Below are 16,405 nucleotides of genomic sequence, written 5' to 3' on the forward strand. Positions count from 1 at the left end.
GAGGTCCCCTAGGTCTCGCACTCCTCGCTGCCCATCCGCTAGGGGTCTCACGGAGCCCCCGACACCCACACCCCTAGCCTCCAAGCTCCCCTGTGAATCACACTCACAATCCCACGCCGACACGTACAATTCCCTCTCACACCCCGCAGTCCCAACGCACAGGGCCTCGCGGCGACACACCAGGTCAGCAAGCCCTCCACACTCGTCCGCTGGGGATTCTGCCGTCTAGGGCGCCTGGTGCCAGGCCCTGAAGGGTTAAGGAGGCCTTGGGACACCGGAGCGGCGGGACGCGGGGCGCCTGGGCTAATTGGCGACCCCGGGAACAATGAAAGCTGAGAGGCGGGTGGCTTAATTGGGCCAGGGAGCGGCCTGGCCTTTGTCTGGGACTCGACCGCGCGGTTCCCGCAGCCGAACTCAGGCTCGCAGCTGGGACCCAGCGCAGAGGCGCGAGGGCGACTCAGGGAGGGGACTGTGCGGTTGGGGGTCAGGGGGGACGACTCTCCAAGCTGCGCTCGGGGCCCAGGGCCTCTCGAGGCCCTGGAGTATCACTCCACCCCACCCGGGGCGCTGCAGCCACCACGCGGTGAGAACGCGGCTGCAAACTGGCCGCTCTGCCCGGCTTTGACAGCGACCCTCCTCCGGTTTCCCATCTGCCCGCGGGCCTGCCCGCGGCTCCGGGTTGGTGCTGCCGCCTGGTGTCAGCAGCTCGCTCTGCACCCTCTTCCCAATTCTTCCTAGACGGGCTGACAGTGAGAAACCGGAAGAAACCAACGCGCCCCTCTTCGAATTTTAGAGGCGTTTTTAGTCCAGAGCGACCTCGAATAAACACACTGTCCACAGAGGATTTTATTTGAGCTGAGAAAAGGGCCTTTCTGCCCCACCGTGTTCCTGAAGTGCCCGCCTCGCTGTCCTGCACGCCCGAAGGTCAGAGGCACGGAAGCCGGAGCCCACCATCCGAGAGTGGGACAGCGTTCTGGCCCTCCCACCGGTTCACTGGCTGAGCCCCTCGCCGAATTCAGCGTGACCTGTGGCCAGCTCCCTCCCTGGAAGAGGCAAACATGATTCTCTTCCTTGCAAATGTGTCGGCCCAAGAAGGTGTCCTGGGAGCTTGGAGGCCAATTCCATCTCCGCCTTCACCCTTCCTCCATCTCACCATCCTTGATGGCCCCGGTGAACAGGAAGCCAGAGTCTCTCGTCCCCCGAAGTACCCAAGTTGAGCGTCCTGCTGGGCCAGGGTGTTACGGATCTCCAAGGCTTAATGAGGAAGGAACTGGGTTTGAAAGAGTGACCGCCCGTCTCCCATCCCTTCCCCTGCTAGGATTTGGGGCTGGTGACACCTGTTGGCTCGGTGAAGAAGAGAGAAGATTCTGCCCTCATGGGATAGGGACAGGAGGCAGCTGTCCTCGCAGACGTGGGCCACGGGGAAGGAGGCCTAATGGAGACTGACACAGTGGGGCTCCCTGAGAGACCACCATCTGAACCCATTATTATACAAGGGGAAAGTGAGGCAGGGAAAGAAAGAGCCTAGTGACCCTCACTCCCCACACCCCCAAGAGGGATTTAGATGATTTCCACGGGAGAACTTTCAGGCTAGACTTTGCCACTCTAGTCAACAACCCTGATACGGAGTGAACGTTTCTTTTTGAGGTTCAGGAGACAGAGCGATGGAAAGGGATTCTAGGGTCCGCGGTACATGGGGGACCATGGCCAAACCCCCCCTCCGAAGGGAAAGAGGGAGCAGGCAGCACCCATCTTATCAGCCCCACCTACCCAGAGGCTCTGAAAGGGGGTGCAATTCCGCTGTGGTGCCCCGGACTGGGAGCGGGAGGCCAGGCGCGGAGTGGCGGGAGAGGCGGCCAGAGGCTAGCGGCCAGCAGAGGGAGCCCGGCCCCCGGCCTGGGACGCGGACGCGCTGGGAGCGCGGGGGCTCGCGGCGGCTCGGCGCCGCCCGGCCCAGCCCGCAGCCCGCGCCGGCGCCGCCCGGCCTCGCAGCTCAGCTCGCTGCCCTAGCCTTGCAGCCGCCCCCGGGGAGCAGCTGCCGCCGAGCCCGGGGCGCCCAACCTTCGGTCCCCGCCTCCAGTCCCGCCTGACGCGCTTGCGGCGCCCCTGCCCCGCGCGACCCACAGAGCGCACTGCGCCGTTCACTTTGCATTGTAGCGTTTTATTGTTTTCTCGAGTTTTTGTCGTTTCGTCTCGCTCCAGAGCGAAAAGTGAAAACCTGAGGTGGAGCCCGCGGGCCGGAAGAGCAAAGCCCGGGCGCAGGGGCCGAGGGGCTGGCGGGGTGGGAGCTCCTCCAGGGATCGGGGCCCTCTCCCGCAGCCAAGGACCCCCCAAGCCCTGTACAATATAGATGCTCATGTAAAATGAAAAAAAAATTAAATGCTATGAGTTAATCTCTAAATATTATGTACACAGCAATGTACACCTTTGAATAAATTAATACCAATTTGCATATTCTGGGAACCTTAAAGCTTATTTACACAAATTACCATTTATTTCATAAATATCTTTTTTTTTTTTCACCCTGGGGACTCAAGGCAGAAGTGCCACTCCCTCTGCTGACCCAGGGGTGGGAGGGGCGCCTGTCTGGGTGAAGAGGTGGAAGGACTAAAAGAACAGGTTCCTCTCAGCTCAAGTCTACACTGACTTGAATCTTCACTGACCCCAGCACCCCTCACCCCAGATTCTCCAGCGGTCCCAGCCCGAGGCTAGGGGTTCTGGGGCTCCCCCGCCTGACGCCTGCACCTTCTAGCTCCCGAAGAGCCAGCCTCTGGCTGGGCCAGGGACGAGGACTCCCCACAGTGCTGGAGGACCCGGAGAGGGCCCCGCCGATGACACCTTGACACGGGAGCAGGCTTGGACCAAATCCAGTGGCTCCAAAGCGACTGCGTTCCTGGCAGCTGGATTCCTTCTGAAGCCCAGGGAAGTGTCCCAGGCCCTGGCTGGCTGATCGGGGCTTCATTCCAGCCTCTGCAGCCCGCTTTTTCTCCTTTATTTAAATAAATACCCATTCTGTGCTGTACATGTCCCAAGCAGCAGGGGCAGGCAGCTCAGGAGGCCTGCGCGGCAGCGGAGCAGCTGAGCAGCCCCTCACTTGGGCGGCTCCCTGCCGGGCGAGAGGGCTCGCTGGCTCTCCAGCCCACTCACCAGCCTCTGGATGCTCTGCAGTTCACTGGCTGCCTCTTTGGCTGGGCCGCTGGGCGACAGGGCCCCGCGGGGCGGGGCCCCCGCTTTGCGGAGAGCCAGCTCGGGCGGCGGGCTGGGCTCCCGGCTGTTGCCGCCTGCAGCCTTGGAGCCCTCGGCCGCCAGCCCAGTAGTGAGGAGGCTAGTGCTAGGTGGGATGGTGACTGGGATCTGGTAGGGGCTGAAGCGCAGGCGGGGCCGGGCACTGCCCAGAAAGGGACTCCGGGAGAGGGAGCCTGCGGCAGCAGCGGCAGCCGCCGCAGCACTAGTGGCGGGCAAAGCGGAGGCCGCCGCGGCAGCAGCAGCCATGTAAGTGTAGGGGTAGGGGAAGAGGCCTCCGAAAGTGGGCATTGGGATTCCCTGGAAGAAACAGAACAAGACAAGGGTTAGGCATCCTGCCGGAGGTGTTTCTGCAGGTGATCTGGGCTCTAGGGGTGGTGCTACAACTGGAAATCCTTGCCCTACAGTTTTTAGGAATATGAGACCAGAGCTCACATGACCGTAATCCCCCAAAAGCACAGGTAGGCAGGCATGAGCCGGTATGCCTATGGCCAAACCCAGTCAGAAGGGGAGCTCACTTCAGGTTATGACGCACAGACCTGGCACCATCAAGCTCTGTGCCAGGTATTACAATCGGAGTATGGGAAGGCCATTACAGGCAGCTGAACTAGCATGGGCCTTGAGGGAGGAAACAGGGCTGGCACAGGGCCAGGTGGCCAGTAGGCATCTTTGGCTGTGCTGGGAGGGAGGTTCTGCTCACTTAGAACAGTGTCCTCCCCAGCCTTTCTATCCGCAGGTGCCCCGCGGGGCAGGGGAAGCACAGGCGCGGGGCGGGGCGGGGGCCGGGGGTCTTTGTAAATTCTCCCTCTGCCTGCCCACCTGCTCAGGGGTCTCCTGCCTGGACCAGGAGAAGGATCCAGATGCCAATCAGTTTATAAACTGGCCTGAACACAAAGAACTCCTGGCGGCACCTAAGTGGCAGCTGAGGAAGGAATGCAAGGCCTTTGCCTGTGGAAAGCACAGTAGCTGGGAAACCCTGGACAAACACTGCCTGAGTCCCTGAGGCCCGACTTTTGGATTATCTGACCTTTGAGATAATGTTCACTCCACAGAGTATGTGGGTATGGGGAGGAGGGCAGGAGCTGACTGGGCTGGGCTTCCGGGGAGCCTCAGGCCTGGCTCAGGCAGGGAGAACGAAGAGAAGTAGCTTAGTCAGGAATGAGAAAATATCTTTCCTGAGAAGGTCAAGCCCTACTGAGCATTCAGACATGGTGTCTCAGAGGAAGGAGGGAGGCTTCAGATCTCCCAGGTTTGGGCTCTTCCTGATGGCCAGAGGTGAGCTATCCTGGCTTGAGAACTTAACCGTTAGCCGTCCACCAAGTGATGCGTCCTGAGTGCTGAGTACTTCTGCCCTGGCCTTACACGTGTGACCAGGCTGTGTCTAGAAGCCCTGACTTCCCTGTGACCTCTCTGATGCCCATGCTTATCACTAGAATTTGTCTGAGGAGGAGGCATCACATACACACCGACTCAAGGGTGCAGATTAAACCTCCAGGCCCTGAACTCCATTTTCTGGAGGCTTCCTTGCCAGCTCAGATCCCCAGATAGGTGATGTTAGTGCCTCAGACACTCACTCCACACACCCGTGACGCTGAGCTCTATTTAAAACTCATTTCAGAATCCCCTCCCCCACTTTAAAAATATTTGCTTCTGAACCAAAGGAGCCTTCTCAGATCTGAACTCCTATTTTCCTCCCCTTAAGATAAGATCTCACGGGTTCAATTTGCCAGAAACCTCAGAGGGAGGAAAATGAATGTAGAGATTCCAAATCTTTCCACAGGGAATATTCCACCCAAGCAACCAAAGAGGCCGCTCTCCCCATCAGATCTTCTTATTTTGCTGCTGGCCACAGTTTCATAAACTTTCCCCTGGGAGCTCAGAATTTCAACTTGGGCCTGGGGAACCGAGCCCCTCGTCTCTGAGACATGTGGCTGGGAGAGTTGGGAAACCCGGTGTGGGGGAAGGGAGAACCCAGTCCTTTGTCAGGGCAGAGGACTTCCTGGGGGGTCCGAAAGGGGCCAGAGACATCTGGGAGGTGGGTCATTTGGGTGGTCAATTATCCAGAACATATTTCAAATTTTCCTACTCCTTTTGTCCAGCCACCTTAGCCTTTCAGGGACTGACAGTGAGCCAGGGATCTTTGTTCCCAAGAAAAATGTCCTGAGGCAGGCCAGGCAAGTGGACTTACAAAAGCCCGGGGCAGCCCCAGTCTGCCATAGCAGAAAGAGTCTAATGGGTGCCACTCTATGCTAGGGTTATAGGGAAGGAAATAGGCCCAGAGAGGGTCAGGGACTTGCCCAAGGTCACACAGGAGTCAGAAGCAGTGCCCTTGCAGACCCTGGACCTACAGTCCTAGTCTCCCTGAACCTAGGTGTGTTCCAGAGGGTCCATTGGGTCTCCCCAGGAGGGAGTCCTTGCCGGCTGGAAGCATTGGAGCGCCTATGGCATCCTCAAGCCCTATGCCTGCCTCCTCTGCCCACCTCAGTCCTCCTCCCTCCATCGTGCTGCCACCAGCTCACAGGCCTTACCTGAGATGCCAGCATGTGCTGGGAGAGGTGGAACGGGAAGGGCCCGGCGGTGCTTGCCGCGCTGGCTGCGGGACCCAGCCCGCCTGCGTCCAGCCCGGTGGCTGTCCCTGGTCCGCCACCTCCTCCACTGCCGCCGCCTGCCACCGAGGCCAGTAGGTGGCCCATGCCCATGGCGGAGAAGGCGCCGGGGCCCATGGCGAACTGTCCCGGGTGCAGAAAGAGCGGCTGGCCGGCCCCCAGAGGCCCGAAGAACTGCTGCCCGTGCAGGTGGCCGGAGAAAGCCAGGCCCGGCAGGTGTCCGGCGCCCAGGGGGGACGCACTGTCTGTCTGCACCACCAGTGGCGCCAGGCCGGGATCCTTGCCCTCGCCGGCCTCCTTGCGCCCCTCGTCCTTCCGCCGGGCTTCGGCGCGCTCCTTCTCTAGGCTCCGCAGGCCAAACAGGCCGTCCCCGCCGCTCTCAGCCGGCTCCTTGGCCCTCTCGGGGCTGCGCCGCTCCCGGGCGCGCTCGGGTTCGGTCAAGCGAGGGGGGCTGCCGCCGTCCAGGGCCGGGCTGCGGCCTAGCGCCTGCCCCGCGCGCTCCTCGCTCAGCCTCTCGGGCTCTGGGTCACTGTCCGCGGCGCACGACTTCTCCTCGGCTGCGGGGAGAGAGGACGCGCGGGGTTACGGCCTGGGAGAGACTGGCGCGAAGCCTCTCCCGGTGTCGGCGCCGGGCCGGAGAGACGTGCGAAAGCCTGCTCTCGGGGAGGCCAAGTCGGAGGGGCTTCTAGGGGCTAGAGGCAGTTGTAGGTCACCTCATCCAAGACCCTTTATGTGCAGTGGGAGAAAGTGAACCCGGTAGAGAAAACCTTACTGCGCCAGAGTCACCCAGCGTCGGGGCCCTACCTCGGAGCCCAGCAGGATCTGCGGGCCACCTGGGACCGCCCTCACAGGAGAGTCCTGGGTTAGAGCCCTCCCAGGCTCACTGCTGACGCTTCTCCCAGGCCTTAAGTTAGCCGGATGTGGAGCACCGAGCCACCTGGCGCCCGCTGGACACCCTCCCCTTCTCTTCCCCGCCAGATCCGCACCTCTAGTCCGGTGCAGGCGCAGGGGACTAGGCGCTGTCCCCGGGGAGGGTGGCGGTTCCCGCGCGGGGGGAGGGTCGCAGGACGAGGCGTCCGACTCGGCACCGTCGCGCTCTGGCTTGCAGTGCTCCTCATACAAGCGCAACGACGGCAGCGTTAGCTGCTTCCTGGGGATAAGCGGACGGAGCGGGTCAGAGCGCAGCGCAGCACCCCCACCGCCCCCTTCCACGTCCTGTTCCCCCAGGCACCGCCATAGGCCGGTCCCGTACACCCTCACCTTTTCTCCCGCCGGCCATTCCCGGTGTCCCGGAAGCCCTTGGCAAACGGGTTGTTGTCGATCTTAAGCTGCGTGATCTGCGGGGACCGAGGGGGTGGCGCCAGATCAGGATGCGGCTCTTCCAGCCTGGCCTGGGGCACCCGGAGGTCAGCGGCTGCCCACCCAGGGGAGAGTCCGGGGAGTGCACACTCGGTACCCGCCCACCTGGGATAGGACGCTCCAAGCCACAAGGCAAGGTGAGGCCGGCGGGCGGGCCTCGAGGAAAGCGACCTCCAAAAACCTTATTCGAGGCATAATCCCTCAACTTGCACACACAAGCCCAAAGCTCTGCGGCCAGAGTCGAAATCCGTCCAAGCGTGCACACAGGCCCACGAGGCCACTCAAGTTAAACTAACCCGGAACCTGAGCAGGGCGCAGACAGCAGAGCACACGCAGGTCAGCAGACACACACAAAGTCAACCACACTCACGGGCCGCGCACACGCAAGTACACACGGGCAAAACAAGTGCCCAGGAAACCAAACGAATTCACACGCCTCCACACGAATCTAAGGCACTCCAAATGGTGCGCGCATATCCGCGTGGGACAGACACATCGGTTCACGAGGACGGAAAAAACGACCGGCAGGACACTCAGACACTGTCGTTCCCCCGAGAGTCGTGCACACGGGCACAGGCCTAGTGGGGCGGTGATTTGCCTCTCTAGAGAGAGGGTGTAGAAGGGCAGCAAGCAGAAAAGGCCCTTTCACTTGAAGGAAAAGCCTCTAAGCACCTCCCAAGGGGTCCCGGGACTGGACTGACCCAGAGAGGGATGGCGGGGTGGGGGCTGTCACCTGTCCCGCCCTCTGGCTCCCCCAGGAGAGTGAAAACTGGGCCCCCTGTTCCTAGCGTTGGGTTCCTAGCAGCAGGAACGCCTGGGCAGATTGCCTCCGGCGCCCTCTTTTCATTTCAATTCCCATCCCTGAGCCAAGAAATAAACGAATAAAATGTAAAAATGTCAGCACGGCCCCGGAGTCTCCGCTAATTGCTAAGTAAATATCCCCACCCCAACGAGCGCCCAGCTGCTCGCGCGCCCGGGGGAGCTCGTGGGTATGTGTCGCGGGCTTGCGAGAGAGCCTGGGGGATTTCGGTGGCTGCTGCGCTTACAGACGTCAGGCTTGGTGCTCGGGAATGGGCCGTGAGGGAGCCGGGGGCCGCGGGCAGGTGTGAGCAGAGGGCTGGAACCTGCACGTGGGGAGGGCGTCGGTGGAGGGGCTGGGCCCGCCGCCGGTCCCGCGCACCTTGTCGTTCTGGTAGGCAGTGACCGCGATGAAGTCGGTCTCGGGGAACACGTAGGTACGAAAGGTGCTGTAGGGCAGCTTCAGGATGTCGTTGGCTCGCACGATGTGGAAGCGTGGTTGGTACTTGTGCATGGAGTTCAGGATGGTCTGCGGGGAGGGTGCGGGTCAGCCGACAGCACCCCCCCCCCGCCAGCCTGTGACCCGAGCATTTCTGTTCTCTGGGGACCCGACCTCTTTCCATCTCTCTCTCTCTCTCTCTCTCTCTCTCAGGGTTTTGCCTTCCCCATTCCAACCCCCACCCTTCCCCGTTTTCTCCTGTCTTCTCCGCTTTTTTCCGCTCCTATATTACTTTTTCTTTTTTCTCTCATTTTTCTTCATCACAGTTTCTCTCCATTAAAAAAAAATTTACCCCAGTTGAAAACAGAAATAAAACAAAATAAAAACTCCTACAATGCCACTCTTAACCTCTCTTCCTGGGCTCACTGCTAAGACCCTAGTAACGCCACAGAGAGAAGACTGGGACCTTCGAGGGCTCACCGACTGCCCTACGTTCGGACAGGGAGTCCCTTCTGCCCCATGAACTTCCCCCCTCCCATTCGCTGGGGCCCTCGCTCAGGCAGAAACGATGAGAACCCCAAACTCCCTCCTCCTGGTCGGGCAATCTGCCTGTGGGAGGAGGGAAAGGAGTCTCAGAAAAGGTATGGAGGGGGCTGTTTTAACTTTTAAATCTCCACATTTGGGGAGAGGGATGGGAACCCAGGTCTTGTTCACGGGGAAGGGTGAGGACAAGCTGAGGTCCTGGGCAGGGCTTCCAAGCTCAGAACCTAAAGACCAGCGGCTGCACGACCCAGTTCCGGCCACACCTGCCTCCCGCTGGACCCTAGGAGGGGCTTTGGAAGGCCTGAAGAGAGCTGAGGCTGTGAGCAGCCTGGAGCTTAGCGGCCCCCAACCCCCCCATTCTCCAGGCTTGCAGAGCAGAGCCCTCTGGGCCCAGGCCCAGCCGGCATAGGCCACAGGGCAGTGACCTGGGCAGGGGCACCCTGCAGGTTCGGCAAGCGTTCCCCTCCGGGGAATCGTGCGGTCTCCTCTCCTCCCCCCACCCCCTGCAGTGCCCGGTGCTCAGTGTCCGACCCCCATCTGCACAACCGCCCTGCACTCACGAAGCCGTGCTTGTCGGAGATGTTGTTGGTCAGCTTCAGCTTATGGAAGGCCACCGGCTTGGCCATCCACTGCTCTCCCGTGGCCGGGCTGTCCGGGTGGATGTACATCCGTTTGGGCATCTCTGGGTCGGCCTTGCCCGCCACCATCCAGCGCGAGTTATGGAATTTATACCGGCAGTCATCAGCGGCCACGATGTCCATCAGCAGGATATATTTGGCCTTCTTGTCCAGGCCGCTGACTCGCACCTTGAAGGGAGGAAACATCCTCCTGCAAGAAAGGGAAAGATGGAGACGTCATGGGACCCGGCTCTCTGTCGGAGGACACCCCCCCCCACACACACACCATTGCCTGGAGCTTCCCCACCTGTGTTCCGCTGTTGTCCCTGCTCTCCCCCTTAATACTGCCTGGGAGACACCACCTGCGGTTGTTATTCCTGGGAGACCCCATTTCTGCCTGTCAAGACCCTCTCCTATTATAAGGCTTCCCATCGGCCCTATGCTCAGACCTAGTGACCCTCTTTCTCCCTCATCTGAGATGAAAGCTGAGGTTTCAAGAAAGAAATCCAGGGCCTTTATAAATACACCCGCTTCTCTTGACTCTCCCTGAAATCCGTTCAGGGGATATATCCACTTGGGACCGAAGCTCTCAGAAATAAATTCGGATGTTGTTTGGGGGAAGGAACTGGGTTACAGCGCCGAACAAGGACCCTGACCCTGAAGTTCGGGGGAAGAGGATGAGCCTGAGGCCTGGATTCTCCATATCTGAGTCAAAGGCTTGAGTGGTTGGGGATTGTAGTTTTCTTCCGGCCTTAAGGCCTAGGGCGACGTGAGCGTCTGGAGGTCCTCGCTCCTCGGCGCGGACAAGGCTCCAGGCCGGGTCAGGCTGCAGCTGGGCCGGTTCGGGGCTCGCTGCCGAGAACGCAGCGACCGGCGGGAACCAGTGGGCCAGCCTGGGCCTAGCAGGGTGCGAGTCTCATTCTGGGCTCCAGGGTCGGAGGAGAGTGCGGGAGACGCTGCATCTGCCCGGAGCACCGAGCCAAACTCGCAGGCAGGAGAGCGAGGCCGCGGGGCTGAGTTGCAGCCGAGACCGCTGGAGAGCAGCCAGGGCCGAGCCGCGGGGCCTCCTCGGCTTTGGGACTCATAACGATTGGGGCTATTTTGCAGGAGCATATTTTCGTTTTCATTTGGGAGATTTCGATGCTTTGGTTTAAAAAAATTCGTTCGCTGCCAAATAAGAAAAGTCAACTTGGTTGTCTAAGCGTGGTGCGGGGGCCCGAGCGAGCAGGGAGCCGCGAGCGGCGGGCTCGGCGCTGGTGTGTGCTGTCGGGTGCCCCTCTCGCCCACCCGCGCGCCCTCCGGCCAGCCGGCTGCCCTACCTCCCGGACTTGGTGATGACCATCTCGGTGCCCAGCTTGTGGAACTGGTCCCACAGCTCCTTGGCCTCCAGCGTCACCTTGGGGTCGTCCTCCACCTCGTCCTCGGGCTCCAGGCTCTTAAGCGAGCGCAGATGCGCAGCGGGCGGATGCGGGCCGAGTGCCGAGACGTGCAGCCCCGCCTCGGCCGCCGCCGCCGCCGCCGCAGCCGCCGCCGCCGCCGCCCCCGCCAAGCCGGGGTCGGGCAGAGGCTTGGCCAGCGCGCCGGGCGGCAGTGCGAGCGCCGGGAAGAAGGAGGGCTGCGCCGCCGCCAGAAAGGCGGACATGGGGAAGTCGGCCGGCCGTGGCGCGTGAAACGGGTGGTAAGCCATGGCGCTGGCCGCCAGCGCCGGCTCTCTCATCGGGACATCCGGCCCAGGCGCCCGGGGGCCGGGGCCGGGGGCGCGCGGCTCGGACCCCCGGCCCGGGCGGCGGCGCGCGCGGAGGAAGGGCGACCCGGGTGGCAAGCGCGGTGGCAGCTCCTCCCGGTTCCCCGTCCGGCGCACGGCGAGGGACGCGGGGCTCTGGGCGCGGGGGCGGCGGGGGCTCTGCGCGGGGCTGGGCTGGGCTGGCCCGCTCCGGCGCCGGGGACCACGCGCGACTGGTTAGATCTTGTCGTGATCTCTGGAAAACTGTGACTATCTCACATGTCCTGCCCTGCTCGGATCCCCTGCGCTAACGAGCCAGGCCCCCCTTGATTGCTGATTTTACGCTTTTTGGACCAATTGTGGGTCTCCGGGGGCGGGGTTTTGACAGCTCAGGCCAAGCTCCGGCCGGGAGGGGGGGCCGGGGAGAAGGTGTCGGAAGCCTCAGCAGTAAGAAAACATGTCAACAGAATAAAATATTAACCAATGACGGGCCAGCGAGCCCCGAGACCCCTCCCCCTGCCCCGGCCCCCACCCCGCCGCCCGCGCCCGCGGTTGCCTGCGCCCGGACAGGAAAGCGCGGCGGGCCGACCCGACTTGCCGAAAGGGCCTGAGGCGGGGGGCGCCTGGGTCCCAGGGCCCTGGGGAAGGACCCCCAGCTGCAGCCCGCCCCAAGTGCAAAGCATTGACACGGCCCAGAGAGGAGAGGGGGCGCCCTCCTTCTCCCGCGCCCGGCGGCCCGGCAGCTCTGGCCCGCGCCCCAGCTTGGCCTCCGACCCCGCTCCCGGCCGTGGCGCCGCCCGGGCCCCTGCACTCCGGAGGGAGGCTGCGGGTGCTGGAAAGAGAGGCCGGTGGGCGGGCGAGTCGGGAGGCGCTGGCTGCCGAGGTCCCGGAGCGGAACCCAGGTGGCGGGAGCCGGTGAGTGGAGCCGTGGCAGAGCCCTGGAGGGGCCGGCGTGGGCGGGAGCGGGACGCGGCCTTTCACTCGGGAAACGCGGGGACCCCTTAGCCCGCGCCTCCCCTCACAGGAAGACTCAGGAGGAACCGGGAGTTCCGGGAAAGCCGTGGACTCAGCCCCGTATCCGCCTGCGTCCCCGACCTAAGCAGAGCTCTCTCACTGCCGGGAGAGCGGGTCCTCGGGGCTGGGAAGGTGTGAGTGCACCTTCCGCCGAGTACAGGGCGGCAAGGCGCGGGCGGATCCAGCCCCCAGGTTCTTGACCCGCGACCCAACGAATTTTCGCCGCATCCGGTACCAAAGACACAAGTATCCCTCATTCTGAACACCGGCATCCTCTCTCGTCCACTTTCCTAGAATTTGTTTCCAGCTCTCGAAAGCTCACGTCTCCCAGGTTCAGTAATGCCGAGTAACGAGTGTGGGGGTCTGAGCGTCTGTGCGCACCTGCGGTTGAGCCTCCACCCCCACCCCCTCCTACCCCCGCCTGCCGCAGTCGTTCTCAGGCACCACCAGTATTGCCTCCCGCCCTTGGGGTGTGTATGTGTTTGTGTGTGTGTGTGTGTGTGTGTGTGTGTGTTTCGCGCCCACTGTGGTGGTGCCTTCTGTGCGCAGCGGGAGCCGAACTTAAGGCGTGCGCCCAGTGAAGCGGCTACACACCTGCCTCGAATCAGTCTCAGGCCTGACACTGATTCCTGGAGGTCGCGTTCTGAAGGCAAGACGGACCACGCACTAGACACGGGTGACACTCCTGCCCGCACAACCAATGCAAAGGCGGGTGAGTTCTGCCGGAGCGGGTTTGCGCCGGCGTTGTGGGCGCGTACAGCCCACATCAAACAGTGTCCCATCCGCTGCGCACACCAGTCGCGGGGAATCCTGTCGCTGCACACGCAGACCTGCTGTGTAAAATCTGATCACCCCGGCAGTGCGGGCTGGGGACCGGCCGGAACGGTTTGGCCTCCCCGAACTTTTTTTCTACTTTTCTGAGCCGACCCCGGAGAGCTCGCTACCCCCCTACCCAGCGTGCAACAGGGCGCCGCCCCCAAAGGGTTTTTCTTCACGACCTCACTCTCTACTGGGTCGCTCCTCTCTTAGTGCCTCCTCTCTGTCCAGAACGAATCTTCGACTCCGCGCTGCGCAGTCTATGCAGCCGGGGCAGGATCCGTTGCAGCTGTGCACAGGCGAAGTCCTGCCGGCTCCGTCTTAGGCGAGATGTTGCCCCTGGGGATGGATGTGTGTGGACAGGTTTGAGCAGTTGGTGAGGTGACCAGATAATAGCCAGGGCAGCGTTCCGGAGCCAGGAATCCGGGCACAGGCCTGGGAATCCGTGCATGCACTCGCAAAGTCGTGTGTGTACACGTACTTTCGAACTTGCAAGAATGGCGTGTAGTACACCTAAGTGTGTGCAATTTGGACATTTTCCTGGAGAAGGTCTGTAGCTGGTCCGGGGTCCAAGGCCCAGGCAGTCTGAAACACGCTGGTACGGGTTGTTCGCCCAAGAAACCCCGCGGAGACGATGCAGCGGCTGCATTTGGGGACCACAATCCCACCTGGCCACGAGCACTGGGCCACGGACCTGCCCTCCGGCGGCCACAGGCTCTTTCCCGGCCCGGACCCCATCATCTGCCCTGCCCCGTCGTCCCGCAACCAACCCGAGGTCGCTACAGCCGCTCTTAATATTCCGAATTTCCACCCCCCTATACCCCTACACCCAACACCTCCAGCCAAACTTTCCAGCGAGGAATATCCTTGGCTCAACGAAAACCCGCGAAGGGGAGGCCCGGGAGGCCCTGGTGCTGCGCCGTGCGGCGCCCATGTCCCGCTCGGCCCCTCCCCCACCACCCCCCGGGTCTGACACTCCTCTTCCCGGGGACAGGCGCCTCTGGGGGGGTCCCCGGGGGCTGAGAGTGCGTGTCTCTTTAAGAGGCCCTGGGGGGCGCCTCGCGAGCCGCCCGGGGCTGGAGGGGGAGGGCACGAGCGGGGGCGGCTGGCGCCAGGCGGCCGAGGCTCCACAGCAAAGCTCCGGCCCCTGTCACTTCGCATCGGCCGGGCCCCGCAGACAGGCGGGGGACGCGCGCTCAGCCGCCCCTCCCTCTCCTAGGCCGTCCAGGGCCCGGGCGTCGGGCGGGCTCGGGCCTCGGGCCTCCGGCCCGTTGCACGCGCTCAATTAGCTCTGTGCTTCCCGCAACCCGGAAATCGGGCGGGGGCGGCCTGGGCCGGGTGTGGCCGTGGTCCCGAGCCTGGCCGGGCTGCTGTCCGTCCTTGGCCCCCCGTAACCTTTCGCGGGGTCAAGGGCCACTGATGGGACCTTCCCGGAATTGATCCCCGCCCAGTGTCTTGGTCTGTGTGACTGGGCGTGGGTCTGCGTGCTCCTACGTGGAGTGATGGCTTGGTGTGTACGGTCCTGTGGCAGAGGGGACGTGCGTCCGGGCAGCGGGGCGCTGGCGTGAGACTGGTACTGAGTGCGCGGTGGTTTATGAGTGTGCCCGGGCTAAGCTCGGGTGCCGCGTGTGGCCCTATGCCCGTGACCAGTAGTGGAGGTGCCACTGGGCGCGTCCATCCTCGTCTTGGCCTGTGTGTGTAGGAAGAAGGGGAGGGGAGAATAGACAGAGTTGCTCCCCATCCCCGGCTTCCCGGCCGGACCCGCGCCTCCCGGAGCCTTGGCGCCAGCCAGCCCCGTTTAGTGGCCGGCCCGGCTCCCCCGCGGTCCCGGGTCTGGCTGGGGTGGGGGCCGCGGCCTCGATGACCCCGGCCCGCAGCGGCCCGGCCTGTCCCGTCCACTTAGACAAATTGCGGCTGACAGGCTCGCAGTCTCTCTGGAGTCGCCGCCCGTCCGTCGCCTCCCTCCCGACCCAATTACCCCGCGCAGGGTCGGGCCAAGTGGCTGGGATGGGGCGGGGGGCTCGGGGAGAGCGGGAGGCGCGACCTCTTCCCGGCTGCGTTGTGGCCCAGGCCTTGCGCCCGGACAGGCGGCGGGGCTACTTCTTCGGATCATGTCCCTGGAAGTGCCTGGGCAGCACGGCCTCTGCGGCCCAGTCCCCAGTCTTCCAGGCTGACGCGAAAGCAAGGCTCAGGCTGGCAGCTCTGGCGCGGGACAGCCCTGGCCCTTGAGGGTCGTCGCTGTGCACCTGAGGGCAAACAAGGTCACAGGGCCCGGCAACCCAAGACTCATCCCCGCCGGATTTGGGACGACTTCCCCAGAGTTTTGGGGATTCCATAACCCTGAGAGCTCCGGACTACTCTATGCTCTGGGGTCGAGGTCCTCGGTTCGCAGCAGTCCGCTTGGGACGCAGGGGTCGGTAAAAGTGAGGTGCACATCTGTGAACCTGCCAGTGCGTGGACGAGCACGGGTGTGAGGTCATGGGTGTGGGTGCCTGGGATCGTGGCAGAGTGAACTGGCCACGCTGCTGTGTGGCTTGAGAGGGGGGCAAAGCACAAAAAGGACCCCCCTAGGACCAGCCCACCTGCGAGAGAGGGTCGGGGCTGGCCTGCGCGCGCTCACCAGGCTCTTGATTAGCTTTCGCAGAAACGCTTTCGCCTGGAGCAGTGCCACGATTCCCTGGAGCAGCTTCGGGGGTAGTTCTCGACAATCCGGGCGGGCTCCAGCGTCGCCTCACCTGCCCTCCCTCTCCCCGCCAAAGAGCTACCTGGCCTCCGGTCAGCCTCTGGGCCTCCAACCAATCTTTCGCTTTTTTGACCTGCAGCTTCCTCTTTGCCTCCTTGGACCTTGTTGCTTTTCTCCGCTGGGTGTGCTCCCCTCCCCCCACTTTACAGATGAGCCCAGAGGTGCAGTAATTTACCCGAGGCCACACAGCTACCGGTGGCAGAGCTGGGATGGGACCCAAGGACCTTAAGAAACAGCAAGGCCACTCCTTAGAAGCTGGTGATGTCATTGCTGTCCCACTAGCTACACCTGCTCCTGCAGCAATGCAGTACTGAGACTCCAGGGCCCCACCCTCAGGCTGGGCTCTGGCTTTGAATACAAGACGGTACAAGATGCTCTTCCCTTTTGCCCCCAGAGTTCCCAGCTCTAGGTCTGCAGGAGGGGGCTGCCTTCTCAGTTACACGGGGACAAAGGAGCAGCTATAAAGCTAGCCAGGGGCCAGGGCTGGACGCTCTTAGGAGTAGG

General features: G+C 62.8%; 1 protein-coding gene across 1 annotated transcript; it reads right to left on the reverse strand.

Annotated features, from left to right (window-relative positions):
• Positions 1-2,145: 2,145 nt before the first annotated feature.
• Positions 2,146-11,388, reverse strand: TBX2 (T-box transcription factor 2). The gene is made up of 7 exons (XM_060133764.1): positions 10,925-11,388; positions 9,549-9,816; positions 8,389-8,535; positions 7,110-7,186; positions 6,836-6,999; positions 5,772-6,406; positions 2,146-3,543 (listed from the first exon to the last, which is right to left on the reverse strand). The coding sequence occupies exons 1-7, from the start codon at positions 11,320-11,322 to the stop codon at positions 3,091-3,093; spliced, it is 2,142 nt and encodes a 713-aa protein (XP_059989747.1). The 5' UTR covers positions 11,323-11,388; the 3' UTR covers positions 2,146-3,090.
• Between the last annotated feature and the right edge of the window lie 5,017 nt (positions 11,389-16,405).

This window comes from Lagenorhynchus albirostris, chromosome 20 (assembly GCF_949774975.1).
Source record: "Lagenorhynchus albirostris chromosome 20, mLagAlb1.1, whole genome shotgun sequence".
Classification (NCBI taxonomy): Eukaryota; Metazoa; Chordata; class Mammalia; order Artiodactyla; family Delphinidae; genus Lagenorhynchus; species Lagenorhynchus albirostris.